The sequence below is a fragment of the Bos indicus x Bos taurus genome, chromosome 14, assembly GCF_003369695.1.
Source record: "Bos indicus x Bos taurus breed Angus x Brahman F1 hybrid chromosome 14, Bos_hybrid_MaternalHap_v2.0, whole genome shotgun sequence".
Lineage (NCBI taxonomy): Eukaryota > Metazoa > Chordata > Mammalia > Artiodactyla > Bovidae > Bos > Bos indicus x Bos taurus.
Genome location: NC_040089.1, coordinates 66,577,733 through 66,601,920, shown reverse-complemented (window position 1 = coordinate 66,601,920; position 24,188 = coordinate 66,577,733). Strand labels below are relative to the sequence as shown.

General features: G+C 44.6%; 1 protein-coding gene across 2 annotated transcripts in view; it reads left to right on the top strand.

Moving 5' to 3' along the window:
* MATN2 (matrilin 2) overlaps positions 1 to 24,188 on the top strand; it is a 173,129-nt gene that overhangs the window by 55,401 nt on the left and 93,540 nt on the right. For both annotated transcript variants that reach the window (XM_027561473.1, XM_027561472.1), the window contains exon 4: positions 11,516 to 11,638. In XM_027561473.1, the coding sequence (XP_027417274.1) occupies positions 11,516 to 11,638 (123 nt within the window). The remainder of the gene's footprint in view (positions 1 to 11,515; positions 11,639 to 24,188) is intronic.

The window sequence follows — 24,188 nt, the reverse complement described above, 5'->3', positions numbered from 1 at the left end:
CGTCCTTTCTTCCTCCAGAAGGGCAGGGGCCCGGGGTGGCAATGCAGGCTCTACGCTGGTCCCTGGAAATGGGACAAGCCTCCTGACCTGGTAAAACAGTGTTCAGTCCTGCCTGGCCACCCCCAGTGGCCTCTGTCCCCTCCAACTGCCTTGCTTCTTTGATGGGAAAACAAAAGCAAGTCTATTCTGAGATGACTAGTATTTCCCTGGAGTCTGAGTGGAGATTGACCTTATTGGCCAGACTCATCTCTGACTCCCCAGGAGCGGGAACCTTTGGACTACTTCTCAGAATGTGAAAAAGTCCCTCTATCACCTCTCCCCTGCCCCACCCCATCAAAGCCTCAGGAAGGAAGAACAGTGTGCTTTTGATGTGTCTTTAAAGTTCTCTACTGAAAACTGACTTCAAAAAGCAGAGAGCCCATTGATTTTTTACTCCAAAATCAAAAGGTTTACTTGAAAAATCAATGCCATGAAGGAAAAAGAACCTTTCGCTCTGCAATGTCACTTGGAAAATATTCAGAAGTGCCATTTCCCTGGCGCCGCAGAGGGTCTGGGCCGCTACGGCGTGCCGTGGCCTGAGTCACCTGGAAAACTTCACCCAATAGAATGCACTGCAAACATTTTTAAGGTTTATGACTTTAAATGACTTCTGCAGAATTTATGCTCCCCCTTTCCTGGAAATATTAAAAAAAGAAAGAAAGAAATTGGTCCTTTAACAGCTTTGACAGGTTTATTCATTTGTCTTGGATAAATGTTAATGGAGGAGATCTTCTCTAAGCGCCCTGAATTGAGCCGCGAAGGGAAAGGTAATATGACGAGGGTGAGGTTGTGAACTTGCTCGTAGAAGAGCCTTCTCTCTGCTTTTTGACCAGGCAGCAAAACTAAAAGACAGTTTGGCTATCCACCTCTTTTCTGTAAGAGCTCTAAGAGAACATCAGTATTATGCCATTCATTCATTCACCAGGGCCCAGCAACTGAATCCCTCTTCCCACCCTGCAGAAGGCCAGCTCCTGAATCTCCACATCGCAGGGCTCCACTGAGCAGACCTGTCAACTGTCTTGAAAGGTTAAGGGGGCCCCTGGGCCTCTTTGTCAACTGTGCAGTAAAGATCGCAATAACTAACATTTACAAAGCTCTTTCTCTTGTGTTTTCACACTTGATCCTCACAAGAATCTGGGGAGGTGGCACGGTACTATCCCTCTCTTTTATAGGACTGTAAACTTGTTAAATGGATTCCCCAAGAACAAGCAGCCAAGAGATGGGGGGCGGTGGGCGTTCTGCTTCCAAACCTCTTGCTTGTTTCACCTCTCTTTGCATTGGGAGGTAGACATTCCTCTTTTAAGGTAAATGGTTTTCTGTGAGCAGCATCTGCACAGTCCAGCCATGCTAGGTCCACCAGCTCTGAGGTTGACATTCACCTTGGAGTTGGATGGGAAGCCTTTGTGGGGAGGGGGCTGTCTCAATGACCCCCCCTGCCAACTGTGCAGATGCTGAGCACATCTGTAAAATGGGGATTTTACCTGCAGAGCATAGATGCATGAACAGATGGCATTATAAGCTGTAGAGTCCTGTTCCATGTGCACCGTGGTGTGTGTGATTACAGTCAAACACACAGAGGACCAGCAGGGTAGGCAGATGGCCTTGGCTTTGACCTGCCCTCCAGTCCTCAGACAACAGTGATGAGTGTCTTCTGTTTCAGATGGCAGTTCTCTGGGGTTTTGGAAATCTCGTTTGTTCCTTAAACATTTACTGAACTACACTCTGATAGTATAATTACAGCTAATTTTGTCCTAGGCTAGGTACTTTCCATATGTTATTTGACTGAATACTTATAACAGCCCTGTGAAGCAGGTACTACTATTACCCCATTTTACAGAAGTAGAAACTGAGGCTTAGAAAGGATAAGCAGTTTCAAGTGGCAGAGTTGGAGTCTCTCTGGTTCCAGAGCACTTACCCTCCACCTGCCAGGCCCGAGGGTTTCAGGATGGTGGGAAAATGCTCTTATCGCAGATAAACAGGACATTTGCTGTATGAAGTGTACACTTCAGAGACCCTGGGAAGTCACCTGGCACTGGGGGACCTCTGAGCACAGAATGTCTGGTTCTGCCTAGGGAGTCCAAGAGAACTTTAAAGAGGAGATCATAATGACGATAGCTTTTATTCTCACAACAAACCTGTAAAGTGGATGCTCCCATAGTTCTCATTTTACAGCAGAAACAGAGACCCAGAGACATTCAGTAACTTGACCAAGGTCACACAGCATTCAATGGTAGAGCTGAGGTGTGAACGCAGGCATCCTGGCTCAGAACCTACATCTTAACCACAATGTGCTACATGGATGTGAAAGGTGAATGGCAGTTTATTGGATAGAATGTGTAGGAAGGGTGATTGCAAGGAAAAGAATGATATTTTTAATGGTTTTTTTCTCTTTCATTTAAAAACAAAAACAACAACAACAAAAAAAAAACGAGTCCAGAGTCTCTGTTAATTTCATGACGTCTAAGGAGACACATACTGTTCATACTGTTCATGGGGTTCTCAAGGCAAGAATACTGAAGTGGTTTGCCATTCCCTTCTCCAGTGGACCATGTTCTGTCAGACCTCTCCACCATGACCCGCCCATCTTGGGTTGCCCCACGGGCATGGCTTAGTTTCATTGAGTTAGACAAGGCTGTGGTCCTAGTGTGATTAGATTGACTAGTTTTCTGTGAGTATGGTTTCAGTGTGTTTGCCCTCTGATGCTCTCTTGCAACACCTACCGTCTTACTTGGGTTTCTCTTACCTTGGGCGTGGGGTATCTCTTCACGGCTGCTCCAGCAAAGCGCAGCCATTGCTCCTTACCTTGGACGAGGGGTATCTCCTCACCGCCGCCCTTCCTGACCTTCAACGTGGGAGGGCCTCCTCTAGGCCCTCCTGCGCCTTCGCAGCCACAGCTCCTTGGACGTGGGGTATCTCCTCCCGGCCGCTGCCCTTGGCCTCGGACACAGGGTAACTCCTCTCGTTGCCGCCCCTGACCTCGGATGCTGGGTATCTCCTCTCGGCAGCCCCCACTGACCTCAGACGCGGGGTAGCTCTTCTCGGCTGTTCCTGCGCTGTCGCAGTCTGGTACTCTCTGCCGCTGCCCCTGACCTCCGACGTGGGGTAATTCCTCTTGGCTGCCGCCCTTCGGGCATGGGGTCCTCCCGGCTTCTGCCCCTGACCTCGGACGTGGGGTGGCTCCTCTCAGCTGCGCTTTAGCGCGCCCGTCGCAGCCGCCACAGGACTGGAAAAGGTCAGTTTTCATTCCAATCCCAAAGAAAGGCAATGCCAAAGAATGCTCAAACTACCACACAATTGCACTCATCTCACACGCTAGTAAAGTAATGCTCAAAATTCTCCAAGCCAGGCTTCAGCAATATCTGAACTGTGAACTTCCTGATGTTCAAGCTGGTTGTAGAAAAGGCACAGGAACCAGAGATCAAATTGCCAACATCCGCTGGATCATGGAAAAAGCAAGAGAGTTCCAGAAAAGCATCTGTTTCTGCTTTATTGACTTACCAAAGCCTTTGACTGTGTGGATCACAATAAACTGTGGAAAATTCTGAAAGAGATGGGAGTACCAGACCACGTGACCTGCCTCTTGAAAAATTTGTATGCAGGTCAGGAAGTAACAGAACTGGACATGGAACAACAGACTGGTTCCAAATAGGAAAAGGAGTTCGTCAAGGCTGTATATTGTCACCCTGTTTATTTAACTTATATGCAGAGTACATCATGAGAAACTCTGGGCTGGAAGAAGCACAAGCTGGAATCAAGATTGCCGGGAGAAATATCAATCACCTCAGATATGCAGATGACACCACCCTTATGGCAGAAAGTGAAGAGGAACTCAAAAGCCTCTTGATGAAAGTGAAAGTGGAGAGTGAAAAAGTTGGCTTAAAGCTCAACATTCAGAAAACGAAGATCATGGCATCCGGTCCCACCACTTCATGGGAAATAGATGGGGAAACAGTGGAAACAGTGTCAGACTTGATTTTTCTGGGCTCCAAAATCACTACAGATGGTGACTGCAGCCATGAAATTAAAAGACGCTTACTCCTTGGAAGGAAAGTTATGACCAACCTAGATAGCATATTCAAAAGCAGAGACATTACTTTGCCAACAAAGGTTCGTCTAGTCAAGGCTATGGTTTTTCCTGTGGTCATGTATAGACGTGAGAGTTGGACTGTGAAGAAGGCTGAGCACCAAAAAATTGATGCTTTTGAACTGTGGTGTTGGAGAAGACTCTTGAGAGTCCCTTGGACTGCAAGGAGATCCAACCAGTCCATTCTGAAGGAGATCAGCCCTGGGATTTCTTTGGAAGGACTGATGCTAAAGCTGAAACTCCAGTACTTTGGCCACCTCATGGGAAGAGTTGACTCATTGGAAAAGACTCTAATGTTGGGAGGGATTGAGGGCAAGAGGAGAAGGGGACGACAGAGGATGAGATGGCTGGATGTCATCACTGCCTCGATGGACGTGAGTCTCAGTGAACTCTGGGAGTTGGTGATGGACAGGGAGGCCTGGCGTGCTGCAATTCATGGGGTCGCAAAGAGTCGGACAAGACTGAGCGACTGATCTGATCTGAAGGAGACACAACCCACAACTTGAGAAGTGCTAAACGACAGGCTCGGCAGGGACACAGAGGTCAAAATAGACGTGGAGAAGAGACTTCAGAGGGAAGATGGGCTAAGGCTGGTGTGCTTTGGGCGGAAGTGAAAATCGCGGCTGGATCTGTGGATTGGGAGAGACAAGGTGTCTCCAGGTATGATGAAAGCAGACACTTTTATTGTACAATTCGAAGGTCTGACCTTGACTGGGAGTCCTGGCTCTGGTGCTCACTGGTGTGGACATGAACTTGGGCACAGCGGTGGCTTTGTACGCACTGGCAGTGAATCCCTATACCAGCCACAGCTGAGGGCAGGGGCAGCGGGGGCCTCCTGAGGTTGCATTCTCAGACTGCCAAGAGAAACTTAGAGGCCTGGTGCCCTGTGAATGAGGCCCTGTCTGCAAAGTGACCAAAACCTACCCGTGCTGAGGCCCAACGTTTTTGCCACCCAGTGAGAGAGGACACTGAATTTAGAGGCTGAAAAATGCATGTCTATCCTGAGCCTTCTGACAAATTGTAACCTGGGTAGGGCTGTCTGTTTTCTTTTCGTTTTTGCTTTTGGCTGCACCAAGCCACTCGCAAGATCTTAGTTCCCCGACCCAGGATTGCAGCCAAGCCCTCAGCAGTGATAGCACAGAGTCCCAACCCCTGGGCCACCAGGGAATTCCCAGGGCTGTTTTTAATTAACCTCTTGGCCTCAGCTTTATCAGCTTAGCCAGGTATTTAAAGCCTGGAGGTTGGTCATTCCTACCCTAAGAGCCCCACCTTACCCAGGCACGGTTGAAGGCCCTAATAGTGTTCCTGGGCTTCTCTGGTGGCACATTGGTAAAGAATCTGCCTGCCAGTGCGGGAGATTCCAGATTCAGTTTTGATCCCTGGGGCGGCAAGATCCCTCGGAGTAGGAAATGGCAACTCACTCCAGTAGTCTTGCCTGCAAAATTCCATGGACAGAGGAGCCTGGTGGGCTACAGTCCATGGGATCACAAAGAGTCAGACACAACTGAGTACTCAGTCACTCGACAGTGTTCCTAAGACACATCTCTCATCAACCCACCTGGATAAAGCTCACACTTACTGCAGCCCTTCAAAGCTCTCCTTCAGTGGGAGGCCAGATCGACTTCTACATACCTTGACTTTCCATACCCAGTAATAGTTCAAGACCCCCAGTCAGCCCACCCCTGCTTTGATCATTCCTTTGGTCAATCACACATCCATTAATAAACATTTATGAATGTTCAGACTTACTAGTTAAAAAAAATCCAAAATCCAATCCTGCCAATGACTTAGTCTGCTTATTAGTGATTCTTTCTGCTGAACTCAAAGCCTTGTTCCAGCTTCAACCTACAAGGCCTTCGAGGTGTAAGACCCCCGTAGGCCACTGTAGGAGGCAGGACAATCCCCCTCTCTCCGGTCACGTCACAAAGGCTCGTCCCCTGGGAGAGGAAGGCACTAGGGTCAGATGCTCTTAGGATCATTCATTCCTACCTATATTCACATACCTATAGAATTTCAGAGATGGAGAATTTTTATACGACCTTAGTAAAAACATTTGGGATTCTTTTGGTTGAAAGTAATAGATATTCAGCTTGGGCTAGCTTTAGAAGAGAGGAGATTGCATTATATTACTCACTGGAAACAAGAAGGGTAGTGATGACAGTCCAGCTTTGCTTCCATCGCCACTCTCTGCTTCCCCTTGGATTTATCTGGTTCCCTGGGCAGACAGCATGTACCCTGTCAGCCCTCAGATATGCTTGCCCTTGGTATAAGCCCCCGTTTCCTCAATTCTTGTGCCTAAATGCCAAGAAAAGACTCCAATTCTCAAACCCTGTACACTCAACAGTGGCCAGGAGTGGGACTGCCTCACACCAACACATAGCTGCCCCTGTCATCACACATTTAGAATGAGAAGGAAGGACAGCTTCTAAAAAACACAAATGTCCGTACTGAAGGCCCCTAGACACCAGACATGCCTTTATTCTACAGGTGAAGAAATAAGTCAGAGAGAGCTCCCCAACTTACCTGAACGTCCCTCACTTGTTCTAGGCAGAGGGAAACTGGAGCAGAGGTCTTCTGGCTTCTAATCCAGTGCTCTTACCATTACACCGAATTCCTGGTTCCAATTTCTTTTATAGTACATAGCCAAAACAAGCCTGAGTAACAAGCTGTCACTCCAAACCTTATGCAGTAGTTCTTTTAATTTCCCTATTCGACAAGTGAAGAAAGTAGAGCTCAGGGAAATTAAGGAATTCATGCAAGGTCCTGGTGAAGCTTGGCTTTCGTCTGTTCGCAGAAGTCATCCGCTATGCTGTCTGTAGCTGAGAGGTTATTTTCTCTGCCTCGTGTGTCCCATCTAAATAATCCTGTCAGGGTCTCCGTGAGAAGTCAGGCAGCAGGCTCATCACCTGGGCCTTGCACCAGTGGACAGCGGCTGTGTTGCTGGTTGCCTAGACTTCAGATTTCCTTCATTACAGAGGAGAATCATGACACGCTGAGAGTTGCACAAGAACCACCTCTGTGTCCGTGGGTAATTTGACGCCAGCAGCCTGGAAAAGAAGAAAGCTTTCCAGGGTGCAAAGTAAATGCAAATTAAAAACAGGATAATGATTTTTCCCTGTCAAAACTTCATGTTTGATAATCCTGAGAGCTAAAGTTTGGAGGAAGTGGGAATCATTACTGTCATGCATTGATGGTATGGGCTACCTTACAAGGCAATTAGGTGATATCTGTTTAAAGCAGGACCCAGTTCTAGAGAAACAGTTGCACATGTGCTCAAGGTGATGTGTTTGAGAATGCTTATCACACCATTGGGAAAGTGAAAATGTGGACTGGTTGGGGAAATGGCTAAATAAAATGAGGCATAGTCATATGACCAATGGATAAAGCAATTAAAAGGAATAAACCAGACCTAATGTACTTGATCACCTGCTTCCCAGGTGGCACTAGAGGTAAAGAACCTGCCTGCCAGTGCAGGAGACGCAGGTTCGATCTCTGGGTCGGGAAGATCCCCTGGAGAAGGAAACGGCACCCCACGCCAGTATTCCTGCCTGGGAAATCCCATGGACAGAGGAGCCTGGAGGGCTACAGTCCATGGGGTCGCAAAGAGTCGGACGTGACTGAAGGTGACCTACCAGCAATGTACTTGATCAAATCTAGGGTGTACAGTTGATTCTCAGTATTCTTGGTAATGATGTTCTGTAAAGCCTGGTGAATACTGAATTACTAAGTATGAACCGCTGCTCCTAGAGGAAATACAGGATTAGGTTCCTCTGAGCCTCTGGTCCAGCATTGTTGTCGACTGATCAATACATTGTCTTGTTTTATGTATGTTTCTGTTTAAAGACACCATAAGGACTTCCCTTGTGGCTTACCTGGTAAAGAATCTGCCTGCGATGCGGGAGACCTGGGTTCAATCCCTGGGTTGGGAAGATGCCCTGGAGAAGGGAAAGGCTACCCACTCCAGTACTCTGGCCTGGAGAATTCCATGGAGTGTATAGCCCATGGGGTCGCAAAGAGTCGGACACCACTGAGTGACTTTCACTTATTTATATATTGTGGATTCATTAACATTGAACTCACAGCCAACAACACTATCACTCTGCCTGGATGAAGTTTATTAAACACACATTTTCTCTGAAAGGCACCTCACAGCCTTCTCGCACTTTGGAACACCAGACACACTTCACTTCAGCAAACACCAGCACTTCAGCACTATGCTTGGGTCATCCTAAACAGCAAAATCACCAACAGAAAGCACAGAAACACAAAAGGTGTGGCACCTAACAGACCTTGAAAAGGACACTTGTTCCCAGCCTGAGAGCAGAAACAAGAGGGCAGGGCATCGCCTGTGCAGCTACAGGTGGGAGCGAGTGCATCAGGCAACTTACATTTTTCATCGCTCTGCACGTGTCCTTAAATGATGATGAAAACACTGTGAATACTGATTTTAGGGTTACAAATAAATTCTTGCAAGTAGGCAAATTTGCAAATATGGAATCCGTGAATAATTAGGACCAACTGTCTGTGTCTTCACATCTGAACATCTCCAGAAACTGGACGGATCTTAGATTCCATGAAAGAGAGCATATGTCAGTAGAGATAGAATCTGTTATTAATGTTGAGTGAAAAGCCAAGTTGAAGACGAATATATATAGGATGAACCCAAGCATGTGAAATAAAAGTCAGCCACACTTCTCCTTTGCTACATACAGTTAATGCACATCAAACATTCCACTGGGCAGTGTTCTAAGCACTTTACCATCTTAATTTCTTTAACCCTTACAAGGTCCTTATGAAGTTAGTACTATTTTTATTCCCATTTAATACTAAAAAAGTTAAGAAAATTGCTGATGGTCACAAAAACAGATATTTCAGGACTTCTGGGGTGGTCCAAGGCATGAGCATCGGGCTCCCAATGCAGGGGGCCTGGGTTCCATCCTGGTCAGGAAACCAGATCCCACGTGCACAGCTAAGAGTTCACATGCCATGCGAGATCCCATGTGCCACAACTAAGACTCGGCACAGCCAAAATAAAAAAATAGAAAAATCCCCAGATATTTCTTTCACACTGAAGTAAAAATGACTGATTTTAATCTAGAAGCTTTCCTAATGTTATTTATGGGCTTACCAGGTGGCACCAGTGGTAAAGAACCCACTTGCCAATGCAGGAGACAGGAGACACCGATTCAGTCTCTGGGTTGGGGAGATCCCCTGGAGGAGGGCATGGCTCCCCACTCCAGTATTTTTACCTGAAAAATCCCATGGACAGAGGAGCCTGGCGGGCTACAGTCCATAGGGTTGCAAAGAGCCGGACAAGACTGAAGCGACTTAGCATGCTGCTGCTGCTGCTAAGTCGCTTCAGTCGTGTCCGACTCTGTGCGACCCCATAGACGGCAGCCCACCAGGCTCCCTCGTCCCTGGGAGTCTCCAGGCAAGAACACTGGAGTGGGTTGCCATTTCCTTCTCCAATGCATGAAAGTGAAAAGCGAAAGTGAAGTCGCTCAGTCGTGTCTGACTCTTAGCGACCACATGGACTGCAGCCCTCCAGGCTCCTCCGTCCATGGGATTTTCCAGGCAAGAGTACTGGAGTGGGGTGCCATTGCCTTCTCTGTAGCATGCACTTAGTGTTATTTATATCTTAGGGATTAAAACACAGACAATTGTAAACTCAGAACAATCACAATCATTCTAAATTGTATTCTTATGAAATAAAAAAGTTTTACCTTCATTTACTGCCCACCATGTTTCTTACTTTGAAGTAAAGGGACATATACTTAGGATATGCCATTGATTTCATCAGAAGCTGAGTTTTCCAACACAGGGTTAAGGAGACTGTTCTTAGCTTTTGAAAGTCTCTTCTGTTTTAGCTTTATAAAAATAAATTTCTACGCATGGACATCCTTTTTGTTTATGAGAACATTTGCATAACTTGTACTCTGTTTATACTGATGCTTGTTAATTTTAAATATGTTCAGGTTGAATTATATGAAGCCAAGTAATAAATTTAAGGTGTAAAAAACAATAAGAATTTTTGTGAGCTCTGGACAGACTTATGCAAGAATTGATGAATCTGAAAGCTGAGGTACTTCAGAAACTAAATGCGGAAATATTTTAAAATTGAGACATAAAGATTATGGAAACATATGAATGCATTTTTTTACTCCAAAATTTTTATAATACTTTTGCCTATTAAAAATTACATTATTCTTGGGATTGATGAGCCTGAGACTCTGATGATCTTTATTACATCCTCATTTAACTAATAACTTTTCCTCCATGCCCATTTCTGCCTATGAAAAATCCATATACTAGCCAAACCCCCTTCTGGTATCAGTAAACCCTCTGCTCACTAATTGGATATTATTAATTGAACTGTGAAATTTCTGCCTTATGACAGTGACCTATGGTCACTTTTGACCTGTTTTTAGTTGTTGTTGTATTTTTTAGTTGCTAAGTTGTGTCCGACTTTTTTGCAATTCCATAGACTGTAGCCCGCTAGGCTTCTCTGTCCATGGGATTTTCCAGGCAAGAATACTGGAGTGGGTTGCCATTTCCTTCTCTAGGGGATCTTTCCCACTCAGGAATCGAACTTTCGTCTCCTGCGTTGGCAGGCAGATTCTTTACCCCTGAGCCAGTTGGGAAGCCCCTATTTTTAGTTGGATATCAACAATTTCATATGACTCAGCCTAACTTCATTTCCCTTTGACCCTCCATGGCCCTCTATCTATACATTTTTTTTTTTATTGGAGTATAATTGCTTTACAATGTGGTGCTAGTTTCTGCTGTACAAAGAAGTGAATCAGCCACATACGAAGTGCAAAGTCGCTTCTTTGCTCTTTACAACCCCATAGACTGTAGTCTGCCGGGCTCCTCTGACCATGGGATTCTCCAGGCAAGAATACTGAGTGGGTTGCCGTGCCCTCCTCCAGGGGATCTTCCAAACCCAGGGATTGAACCTGCATCTTTTACCTCTCCTGCACTGGCAGGCAGGTGCTTTTCCACTAGTACTGCCTGGGAAGCCCCATATGTATACATATATTCCCTCCCTTTTGGCCCTTTCTCTGAACCCCCTCCCAACTCACCCATCAAGGTCATCACAGAGCACAGAGCTGAGCTTCCTGTGCTTTCTAGCAGGTTCCCACTAGCTATCTATTTTACACATGGTAGTGTATAAATGCCAATCCCAATCTCTTAACTTACTGACGATGGCATTTATGTAGAACTGTCTTGTCCACCAAAGGCTGTAAACCCCCCTTGAGGGCAGGGCCTGCAGCTTGTTTCTCTGGGTCATGCTTGCTCCTTCACTGTGTAGCTTCTGGATGACTGTTTGCCGGAGGATGAAGTTAGAGAAGGCATCATTGTTGCTCTAACGTTCCACCTCTTCCCTTTCAGCGGTCCACATGTGCAGCATCCTGGAACATAACTGCGCCCACTTCTGCATCAACACGCCGGGCTCATATGTCTGCAGGTGCAAGCAAGGCTACATCCTCAACTCGGATGAGAAGACCTGCAGAAGTAAGATTGCTTTGCTGATGTGTCTGTTCTGTCCTCCTCGGCTTTCTTGCGCTCTCTTCTTTTATCTGGGCCCATTTAATTTACCTGTGACCCCCAGCCAACCAAGTCATCATTTCCCTAAAGAACAGAAACAAGGTTGGCTAAGCCAAGTATTTTGTGTTGCCCTACCCCCCACTCTGCCTTCACAGCACTAAGGCCAGAGCCGGGCACACAGTAGGCCATCAGGAAGAGTTTGGAAGATCGCAGGAGGCTCCTTCTCAGAAATAGCTTCCTTTGATTCTTGAGCTACTATCCTTGACTTCCAAGCTGTTCTTTAGGGGGGATCTGCTGAAGAGCCTTCTCATCCGTGGTCTTTATGAACTGTGCCCTTGTCACCGAAAGGGAGTCTGGCTGCTCACCATCCCAAAGGCCAATAAACAGGCCAGGCTGGTGGAAAGGAAAGTTTGCTTTATTTCAAATGCTGGCAAATGTTGGGGGGCAAATGCTGGCAACATCTGTCCAAAGGCCAGCTTCTCCAGGGGCAACCAGTGGGGCAAGAGCTTTTATAGATGGAAGGAGGGGGCTGCATACAGAAACAGCACAATCAGCTCTGACAGTCAGCTTCAAATTGGTCATGGGTGGAAGCATCATTGTGGTCGTCTTAGGTCACATTCAGAAAACTAAGATCATGGCATCTGGTCCCATCACTTCATGGGAAATAGATGGGGAAACAGTGGAAACAGTGTCAGATTTTATTTTGGGGGGCTCCAAAATCACTGCAGGTGGTAACTGTAGCCATGAAATTAAAAGACGCTTACTCCTTGGAAGGAAAGTTATGACCAACCTAGATAGCTATTCAAAAGCAGAGACATTGCTTTGCCAACAAAGGTCCGTCTAGTCAAGGCTATGGTTTTTCCAGTAGTCATGTATGGATGTGAGAGTTGGACTGTGAAGAAAGCTGAGCACCGAAGAATTGATGCTTTTGAACTGTGGTGTTGGAGAAGACTCTTGAGAGTCCCTTGGACTGCAGGGAGATCCAACCAGTCCATTCTAGGGGAGATCAGCCCTGAGTGTTCTTTGGAAGGAATGATGCTAAAGCGGAAACTCCAGTACTTTGGCCACCTCATGGGAAGAGTTGACTCATTGGAAAAGACTCTAATGCTGGGAGGAATTGGGGGCAGGAGGAAAAGGGGACGACAGAGGATGAGATGGCTGAATGGCATCACCGACTTGATGGACATGAGTCTGAGTGAACTCCGGGAGTTGGTGATAGACAGGGAGGCCTGGCGTGCTGCAATTCATGGGGTCGCAAAGAGTCAGACACGACTGAGCAACTGAACTCAACTGAACTGAATCTTCAGTTCCAGGGTCCATTTGTTCCCATTTCTTTGAGGTCAGTTCTTGGAATTGTGACAGAGTATGTCATGGGTACAGTCTGATCATCATGTAGTTAACTTCTTCACCCTGGTGTGTTAGTATTTATAAGACAGCTCACAGGATATGGCTCAGCATATTATCTGTAGTCCTTGAGAAGGAACTAAAGGTCCTTGACTATGCTTAATGACTATATTATTATTATTTGGTCTCCTTTGACTGTTTTCCTTTGTTTCTGTATTTCTCATTTCTCTGATTAAACTTATTCATTGACCAAAGTTTTCTACAGATAAAAGGCAGGCAGAGGACATGGGGTGGTGGAGGGAGGGGGCAAAGACCATAGCGTCCTGCTCTGTTTCACCCTGAGGAGTTGTTTCTGTATTTTTTTTATCTTCTTTGAAGCATGGATTTAGGGTGAGCTATTAATGTTGGCTGGGAATGATTATTCAAGTTCTGTTTTAGAAGAGTGCAGGAATCTAATTGGTCTGGTGAGGGACACTTTATAGGTCTCCTAAATGAAAAAGGGCAAACAGATATAAAGTGTTAATAGAATTCACATTCTCTTTTTTTGGCCAAGCCCACGTACTGGACAATATACTGACATTAGAGCCGCATGAGGTAATCTGCCTCTTAGAGGAGAGAATTACACATACGTTGAGTGTTGTGCCTATACTTCTTTTTTTTTCAAGTTATAAATAAAGACACTAATAGCCTAGAAAACAACCAGACTTCCTCAGGACATGAGGAAGACCAGCCCACGTGGAGGCAAATAAAACTCAGCAAATCTGACATGTAGGTCATGTAATGCGTAATTGTGATTATACTGCATGGTAAGTAATTAAGCCCTAATGGAAAGCAGTTTGCACAAATGGCTGTAATTAGTATCGCGTTTATGGAGCCAAACCACATTTTCCTTTTGTCTTCTCACTTTTCAGTGGGTTGAGAGTGGTTGGCCCAGGGCCTCCCTGCCCCCCAAGATTAGGGAACATCTGCTCAAGTCCTCCAGTTGGTGGCCTGTAGAAGCTCAAAGCCCCCAGACTCTGCGAACCCCCCCCTGGGGGAGGGTCCCTGTGTTCCCCAGCTGCTCCCAGAACCCAGGATCCCAGGTTGCTTGTTGAGTGGAGCCTGAATCATCATGGTCTTCCGCTTGAACCCCTGACCCTTCTTTGGTTTCCACAACGAAAATCACTTATACCATATGCTCATGGGTTGAATAGAATTTACTGGAGGACTGGGGGAGCTCGGGCGGAGTTACCTCACACATTGCTCAGCGAACAAGCTAAACATCTCAGACATGCCCCATCCTCTCCGGGAGCCTCCTCCTACTCTCCCCCCACAACACCCCAGCAGGGTTTCTCTGCAGAGCACTCAGCCTCCCTCTTCCTCACAAACTCCTGTCCTGCGCTTCCCTTCTTTCAGTTCAGTTCAGTCACTCAGTCGTGTCTGACTCTTTGAGACCCCATGGACTACAGCACTCCAGGCTTCCCTGTCCATCACCAACTCCCGGAGCTTACTCAAACTCATGTCCATCACGTCAGTGATACCATCCAGCCATCTCATCCTCTGTCGTCCCCTTCTCCTCCCGCCTTCAATCTTTCCCAGCATCAGGGTCTTTCCCAATGAGTCAGTTCTTCGCATCAGGGGTCCAAAGTATTGGAGTTTCAGCTTCAGCATCAGTCCTTCCAATGAACACCCAGGACTGATCTCCTTTAGGATGGACTGTTTGGATCTCCTTGCAGTCCAAGGGACTCTCAAGAAATTCTTCCCTTTGTCTCCTGCTCCCTTGATCTGCTGGGATCCCGGCATGTGCCAGGGTCTGTTTTCCGTGCTCTGGCTTAGTCAATCTAGAGATTTCTTGAGATCAGCAAATGAAACATAAAAAGTTCTCCCCCTGATGTCATGAGCAGGCCTTCCCCACACACCAGGTTTGCCAGCCCCCCTGCCTGGTCCCACCTCAAGTTCTGAAGCCCAAGCTCTCCTGGGTCTGGGGCCTGGGTTCTCTCTGGTTCTGGGGCTGTGGGTGCATCACATGGCATGAGGCAGAAACTGTCTGGGCTTCTGACAGACTGATCAGGTGGAGGGGCGTGGAGGCCCAGCTCGGAGGGGCCTGAGCCCAGGCGCTGGTTCTCAAGCTTCAATAACGGGGGAAGAGACACCCAGGAAGCTGACCCTGCCCTCGCCCACCTCCCGGCGCCCCCAGATTGATAGTCAGCAGGTCTGGGTGGGACCTTGGCATCTGCATTTGCTATGAACTTCTCCCATCCAAGTACTAACCAGGCCCGACCCTGCTTAGCTTCCGAGATCAGATGAGATCGGGCGCGTTCAAGGTGGTATGGCCGGCCATAGAGTGTTGTGAACTTCTGACCTAGGTTGCTTCTGCCATGGTTTGAGATTCCCTGGCTTCAGCCAGCCAAGGTGGTTGGGAGGGAAGGGAGCAGGGTAGGAGGGGAGTAGGGCTCAGCTGTCCCAACAGACTCCGCCCCCCTTCCCAAGTGACCCCGCCCTCCTGTCCCAGCTGACCCCGCCCTCCAGTCACCTGGAAGCAGCAGAATTACCTTTATTGTCGACGCCAGGCTTACCTTAATACGTCCAGTCAAAAAGAGCATTTCTCTCTCTCTCAGGAAAAGATCATAATAATGACTCTTGTATGCACACCTGAAATTGTACACCAGGGGCCTTGTGGAAAGATCAAGGCCTTCAGAGTCTGCGGACCCTGACATTCAACCCTGTCAGTTTCAACCCTGACATGCTAACTGTATATCACCCGGAGCCGGTGATTTAAACTCCTTGACTCAGCTTCCTTACCCATAAGATGGGAAGGGTGGTGAGAAACCATCAGCTGATCCTTGTCAGCCCCTGAGTTTGGTCTGGTGGACAGTTCAAAGTTGTGCCGAGGGAAATCTGGGCCAGACCCTGACCTCTGTTTCTGGGCTGCTGTCTGCCAACACAAAGAGGAACTCTCTGGGCCTGGAGAGGAATGAGACACAGCCCTTTCCAGCTTTGAGCCTTTAAGATGTGCCAGGCCCTGGGAGGTCCTGGCAGTCCAGTGGTTAAGACTCTACACTTCCACTTCAGTGGGCATGGGTTTGATCCCTGGTCAGGGAACTAAGGTCCTGCAAGCTATGCAGCATGAAAAAAGCCAGGGGCGGGGGAACCTTCTAGAAATGAAATAGTGCCTAAAACATCAATATTCCTGCTCTCTTGAAGTTACATTCTTGCATAGAAGTCAAATAAATGACCAAGATAACTGCAGCCCAAAGTGACTGCAGCCCCTGCTTAGCCCAGTATGCTACACACAAGGTCAGGACCAACTATAATCACTTACTAAGTGTTTATACCGTGTGCCAGGAGCTCTTCTGAGTTATCTAATTAATTCTGACGTCAAGCTCCTAAAGTAGGTTTAGCATTTTATTTTACAGATAAGGAAAATTAAGGTGCCAGAAAGGTTAGACAATTTACTTGAAGTCATAGAGCTAGTAATGAGACCAAGCCAGAACCCAAATCCTGTTACGTGAACTGCACAGTCCTGGGTATTGCCCACCATTCGATGCTTGCCAGCGTCGCTTGTCCTGTGACCCCTGAGGTGGCAAGCAGTCCTTCAGCCAGAGACTCTCCTCCAAGCCCAAGAGGACAGGCAGGTTCAAAGCACTCACTGATCTCAAAGGAGACTAGAACCAGTTCCCCAGGTCTGACATTCAAATGACTGTCATTCCCACAAGTTCACTACTAACTCCTGTGATTCTATCATGTACAGGATGATTGTGAGAGGCGATGGCCCTCAAACACACACATACACACACGGTATAGCCGCCATTTTCTAGTCATACCCTGCCTGTGTGAAGAGAGGAGGCAGACATTGCTGAGTCATAGGTTCTTCAAGTGGAAACAGGCCTTGTCTATCAGACTGTTAGCGTCCTCTCCCCCTTAGCCCAGGAATTCTGTTTCTCCCTGGTGTCCCAGAGTGATGGTGCCTATCCATCCATCATCACCCATCTGGAACGCAGATCATTACAAAGCACCTGTATCCCACCTCCAAGGTAGCTTGGGTCAGTGGTTGAGCTGAAATCCTACTCTTTATAATTCCCACCTTTGATCCTATTTCTGAAGGATCATATACTGAAGTATATGGCCAACTGAAGCCGTATACTAAAAAGTTTATTTCCTTTTCTAAAAAGAGAAGCCCTCTGATTATTGAAGAATGTAATCGCCCACCTCATTTAATTTTCTCTTTTTCAGGGGAGGCATGAACACATCTTTAGATGACCTGGATTTGGGTCTCTTCATTGTCCAAACAACCCTCCTTTGGACATCAGTTAGTCAGTGTCTCAAAATATGCCCCTTTATTTAAAGAGGAGATCAAGTACATTAAATAATTTTACCTTTAACGTTTTGCCCATACCATATGAGCTATTTGGAATATACTGGAGGCAACACTGTAAGAGTCTTCAGTCCTCCAAAAAGTCTTCCCCATCCAAAGCCATAAGATATACATAAAAGCATTACCAAGTGCATAACCCATATGGGCTCAATAGAAGTTTATGTTCTTCTCTTTCCCCATTTAAAAATGTGAGGGGGAGTTGGAACCCTCATGAAGTGAGCCAGTCTTCATATATCTCTTTTCCTCCACCATTCCCCTACCCTTGCATTCTTTTCCCACTAACAAGAGAAAACTTTATCTTGTTTATTTAAAAAAAATAAGGAATTTTCCCTTTTTTGTCTCCCTTCTGGAATATTTAATCTGTCTGGAAGAATAATAAAAATGCAACACTTAGAAAACTTCACTTGGCAAGAAAATGTAAACTTTCTTGTCCAGCTTTCTCATTTTTTCTCAAGAAACATATCAAATGGATTTTATGGTTTTATTGTTCAGATATGTTCCTGAGATTATTTTCCCAAGTTATATAAGCAATTTAATAGCTTTTATATTACAGTTTAATCAAAGGACATGATCCCTTTGATGTGACAGAGAAACAGCCACATTATTAAAAACAGAAAATAAAGCAATAACCAGCATTCCTCATGAATGTGAATGAAAAAAATTCTTAAAAACTTCTCAGATAGAATCTGTATATATAATGTAACCAAGACCAAGTAGGATTTAGCACAAGCATTGGTTTAACATTCAAGGTTGCTGCTGCTGCTGCTAAGTCGCTTCAGTCGTGTCCAACTCTGTGTGACCCCATAGACGGCAGCCCATCAGCCTCCCCCATCCCTGGGATTCTCCAGGCAAGAACACTGGAGTGGATTGCCATTTCCTTCTCCAATGCATGAAAGTGAAAAGTGAAAGGGAAGTCGCTCAGTCGAGTCCGACTCTTAGCGACCCCATGGACTGCAGCCCACCAGGCTCCTCCATCCATAGGATTTTCCAGGCAAGAGTACTGGAGTGGGGTGCCATTGCCTTCTCCAACATTCAAGGTTACCAGTCAAAAATCAATAAGGCTTCCCTGGCTGGTAAGTGGTAAAGAATCCACCTGCCAATGCAGGAGACGTGGGTTCCATCCCTGATCTGGGAAGACCCCATGTACCACAGAGCAACTAAGCCTGTGTGCCACAACTATTGATCCTGTGCTCTAGAGCCCAAGAGGTGCAACTACTGAGCCCATGTACTGAAACTGCTGAAGCTCACGTGCCCTAGTGCCCATGTTCTGCAACGAGTGAAGCCAGTGCAATGAGAAGCCCGAGCATGGCAAGTAGAGAGTAGTCCCACTCACCACAATTAGAGAAAAGCCTGTGCAGCAACAAAGACCCACCACAGCCAAAAACAAATAAATGAAGTTTTTAAAAAATCAATTAATATATGACTGATACTATACATAAAAAAATTGTAAGCATGCCACCAGGAAACTGCTAGAACTCATTAACAAAGTTGGTGAAGTTGCAGGATACAAAATTAATATACAGAAATCTGTTGCGTTTCTATACACTAACAACAAAATATCAGAAAGAGAAATTAAGGGAAAAGCCCATTTACCATTGCATCAAAAAGAATAAAATGCCTAGGAATAAACCTAGTTAAGGATGTAAAAGACCTGTACTTGGAAACTATAAGACACTGATTAAAGAAATTGAAGATAGGAAGTTCCTTAGCAGTCTAGTGGTTAAGACTTTGCACCTTACTGCAGAGGGTGCAGGTTCAGTCTCTTGTTATGGAAGTAGGATCCCACATGCATGTGGCACAGCCAAAAAAAAAAGTTGAAGATGACACACATAGATGGAAAGATATACTGTGTTCTCAGATTGGAAGAATTAATGTTAAAATAACCATACTATTCAAGGCAATTTACAGACTCAATGCAATTCGTATTAAAATACCAATGGTATTTTTTTATAGAACTAAAACAAATAATTTTAAAATTTGTATAGAAACACAAAAGACCATCAGTAGTCAAACAATCATGAAAAAGAAGAAAATAACTAGAGGAATTCTACTCCCTGGTTTAAGACTATGTTACAAAGCTATAGTAGTTAAAACAGTATGTAATGTCTCTCTCTCTCTCTCTCTTTCTCTCTCTGTCTCTGTCTCTCTCACACACACACACACACAAACCACACAGACTGATGGAACAGGATAGTCCAGAAATAAACCCATGTACTTATGGTCAATTAATCTATGACAGAAGAGATAAGAATATACAGTGGAGAAAAAAGAGTCTCTTCTAAGTGGTGCTAGGAAAACTGGACATCTACATGTAATCTACATGTAAAAGAATGAAATTAAAGCATTCTCTAATACAGCATACAAAAATAAATGCAAAATGGATTAAAGACCTAAATGTTATATCAGAACCACAAAACCACTCCTAGAGGAAAACATAGACAGAACATAAATCATAGCAAATTTTTTTTTTTTGATCTGTCTCCTAAAGTAAAGAATATAAAAGCAAAAATAAACAAATGGGATCTAATTAAACTTAAAAGTTTTGTACAGTTAAAGAAAAGACAAAACAAAAAGACAACCTTCAGAATGGGAGTAAATATTTGCAAATGATATGACTGATAAGGGGTTACCATCTAAAATACATAAACAGGTCATGCAACTCAACATCAAAACAAATAACTGAACTGAAAAAAAAAAAAAAAAATGGCAGACCTGAATAGCCATTTTTCCAAAGAAGACAGGCAGATGGCATACAGGCACATGAAAAGATGCCCAACATTGCTAATCATCAGGGAAATGTAAGTCAAATTCACATTGAGATATCACCTCATATCTGTCAGAATGTCTATGATCAAAAAAGAAAAAGAAAAAAACCCCACAAATAATAAACGCTGGTGAGGATGTGGGGGAAAAGGAATCCTGTTCATGTAGCCACTGTGGAAAACAGTATAGAGGGTTCTCACAAAACTAAAAACAGAACTATATATGATCCAGCAATTCCACTGCTGGGTGTATATTTGAAAGAAACAAAAATACTAATTCAGAAAGATATATGCACTCTGTTTTTCATAGCAGCATTATTTACAGTTGCCAAGGTATGGAGGCAACCTAAGTGTCCATCAGCAGATGAATGAATAAAGAAAATGTGGCATACATATACAATGGAATACTTCTCAGCCATAAAAAGGATGAAATCTTATCATTTGCAACAACATGAATGGACCTGGAGGCTTTTATGTTAAGTGAAATAAGCCAGACAGAGAAAGACAAATACTGGATGATATCACTGATATGTGGAATCTAAAAATATACAACAAACTAGTGACTATAATAAGAAAAGAAACAGACTGACAGGTATAAAAACAAATTGGTGGTTACCCATGGGGTGAGGGGGAGGGGAAGGATAAATAGGGATAGGAGATTAAGGGATACAAACTATTGTGTCTAAAATAAACTGCAAGGATATATTGCACAACACAGAGAATATAACCAATATTTTATAACTTTAAAAATTGTGAATCACTATATTGTATACTTGTACATATTGGCTATACTTACACAATATTGATTATACCTCAATAAAAATTAATATAATTTAATTTACCATATTAATAGCCTAAAAAAATGTAAAGTCATAAGATCATTTCAATAGATGTCCAAAAAGCATTGACCAATACCCAATGTTCATTCATGATTAAAAAAAACTCTCAATAAACTAGAAATAAAAGGGAAATTCCTTGACCTGATAAAGAGCATATATGAAAAGACCTAGAGTTAACATCTTGGAAAATATCTTGATGCTGGAAAAGATTGAGGTCAGGAGGAGAAGGGGGCAACAGAGGATGAGATGGTTGGATGGTATCATCAACTCAGTGGACATGAGTTTGAACAAACTCCAGGAGATAGTGAAGGACAGGGAAGCCTGGTGTGCTGCAGTCCATGTGGTCACAAAGAGTCAGACATAACTGAGTGACTGAACAACAACAAGAGTTAACATCATACCCAAGAGTAAAAGACTAAGTGCTTTCCTTTTAAGATAAAGAACAAAAAAGTATGTCCATTGCCATCCTTCCATTCAACGTTGGACTGGATGTTTTAACTGATATAATAATGAAATAAAAATAAATTAGAAATTAATACAGATTGGAAAGGAAAAAGTAAAACTGTTCTTACAGACTGTTTGACTGCATATGTAGAAAAGCTAATAGAATGTTCAAAAAAAATCTCTAAAATTTATTAATGAATTCAGCAAGGTTGCAAGATAAAAAGTCAATATACAAAATTATTTGATTGTATTTTATTTATTTATTTTAATTGGAGGCTAATTACTTTACAATATTGTAGTGGTTTTTGCCATACACTGACATGAATCAGCCATGGCTGTACATGTGTTCCCCATCCTGAGGCCCCCTCCCACCTCCCTCTGCATCCCATCCCTCAGGGTAATCCCAGTGCAGCAGCCCTGAGCACCCTGTCTCATGCATCGAACCTGGACTGTCAATCTGTTTCACATATGATAATATACATGTTTCAATGCTATTCTCTCATCATTATATACTACAACAAAAATCTGAAATAGACATTTAAAAAGTTTTACACTAGTATAAGAAATATAGAAATTAGAGATAAATTAGCAAAACATGACATGATCTATATGTTGACAAATACAAATGATGTCTGCAGTAATTAAAGAAGACTTGAAGAAATGGAAAGATCAGCAAATCATCAAATAGAAGACTTAACTGTTGCTTAGATGTCAATCCTTTCTAAAATGATCTATAGATTCAAAGCTGCTGCTGCTACTGCTGCTAAGTCGCTTCAGTCGTGTCCGACTCTGTGCGACCCCACGGACTGCAGCCTACCAGGCTTCTCTGTCCATGGGATTCTCCAGGCAAGAACACTGGAGTGGGCTGCCATTTCCTTCTCCAATGCATGAAAGTAGAAAGTGAAAGTGAAGTCGCTCAGTCGTGTCCGACTCCCAGCGACCCCATGGACTGCAGCCCACCAGGCTCCTCCATCCATGGGACCTTCCAGGCAACAGTACTGGAGTGGGGTGCCATTGCCTTCTCCAAGATTCAAAGCAATCCCTATCAAAATCCTAGCAGACATTTTTGAGGAGAAACTGATGACCTGATTCTAAAATATAGATGAAAATTAAAAAAAAAAAACAATTGAATAGTCAAATACAATCAATTCTTATTACTCACAATAGTTATGGTTTGTAAGTCTCTGTGAACACTGAACTAGTGGGTACTGGATTATGGTTCCTAGGGGAAATATAGGGTTAGCTTCCTGCAAGCCTCTGGCCACAATATTTCACAAATCAATACAGATCCTTTATTTAGGGGTGTTTCTGTTTAAAGACACCTTAGCGATTCCCTGGTGGCTCAGACAGTAAAGCATCTGCCTGCAATGCGGGAGACCCGGTTTGGATCCCTGGGTTGGGAAGATCCCTTGGAGAAGGAAATGGCAACCCACTCCAGTACTCTTGCCTAGAAAATTCCATGGATGGAGGAGCCTGGTGGGCTACAGTCCATGGGGTCACAAAGAGTCGGACACAACTGAGTGACTTCACGACACAACTTCGATCGAGTGTATGTTGTTGATTTATTAACATTGAACTTACAGCCGACAGCACTATCACTCACGCCTGAACGAAGCTCATCTCACATCTTTCCTCCCTGGGGCACATCGTGGCCTTCTTGCCTTAGGGACACCAGACAGCGCTTCAACACTACTCGTAGGGGCTGTTGTAACAGTGAACTCACCAACAGACAGCACAAAAATTCTAAAATTATGGCTTTAAACAGAGCACAAAAAAGATATTTGCTTATACATGAGTGCCGAAACGAGAAGTGCCGGGGTCCAGCCCCGGTGGATCCAGGGAATTCGAGGCGGGGACGGCGTCGGCGAGGATCAGGAAACAACTGCTTAATTAAACGTTAATTAAGGATATAACGAGTGATGGAATAAGGATAGCTCAGTGAGGAAATTCAGTGGAGAAAAGAGGCTGAATAATTCAGCCAGAAGGTAAGAGAAAGAACGACATGGTGAGACCAAGTTTCGGTGAACAAGGCCTGCACTTTATTTTCCAAAGTAGTTTTTACACCTTAAGTTATGCATAGAGGATAATGGGGGAAGGGGTAGAGTCATACAGCAAGCCAGGCTTTCTTCCTGCAAACTTATCGTATGCAAAAGCTTAGGTGATTTGCATCATCTTCTGGCCCGGAGGCCTGTTAACATTTTAAGACCCTTTCTTCAGAAAACTTATTTTTCTCTAAAGGTGATAAGTCAAGCGCCACCCTCCAAAAGCATTAGATAAAGTTGCATTCCTACAGAGCAAAGGTGTGGTGGGCTATAACAAGAAAAAGAATTAACTCAAGGGTCCCAGGTTACAAACATTAAAGCTACTACTTACACCAATTATATTAATCAATACGCTGCCAGGGACACAGCAGGTAAGGGATATGGAAATTTAGCAGCAAACATTGGCCTGACAAGTGAAAATCCCTTCACCAATACAATTTCTAATCAATCTTTTAACTGCTCAAAGGAATCTGTATTTAGACAGTTTAGAACATTTCATGCCTCTCACAGTTGGGAGGCTCTGAGCAATCACATGTGGCCGGAAAAAACCTATTCAGGCAGGCTAGAGGACTTCCAAAGGAGTTTGTAGGTTGAAACACTGTCACACCCAGGAATTATTAACTGGAGCTGTAAGCTAACGCTTTTTTCAGAGAGAGGTAGTGGGGGACAGCCCCCCGTAAAGTCAGAGGTGTAGGTGAAGGCACAAAGCAGAAAGTAGGCAGACTCTGGTTT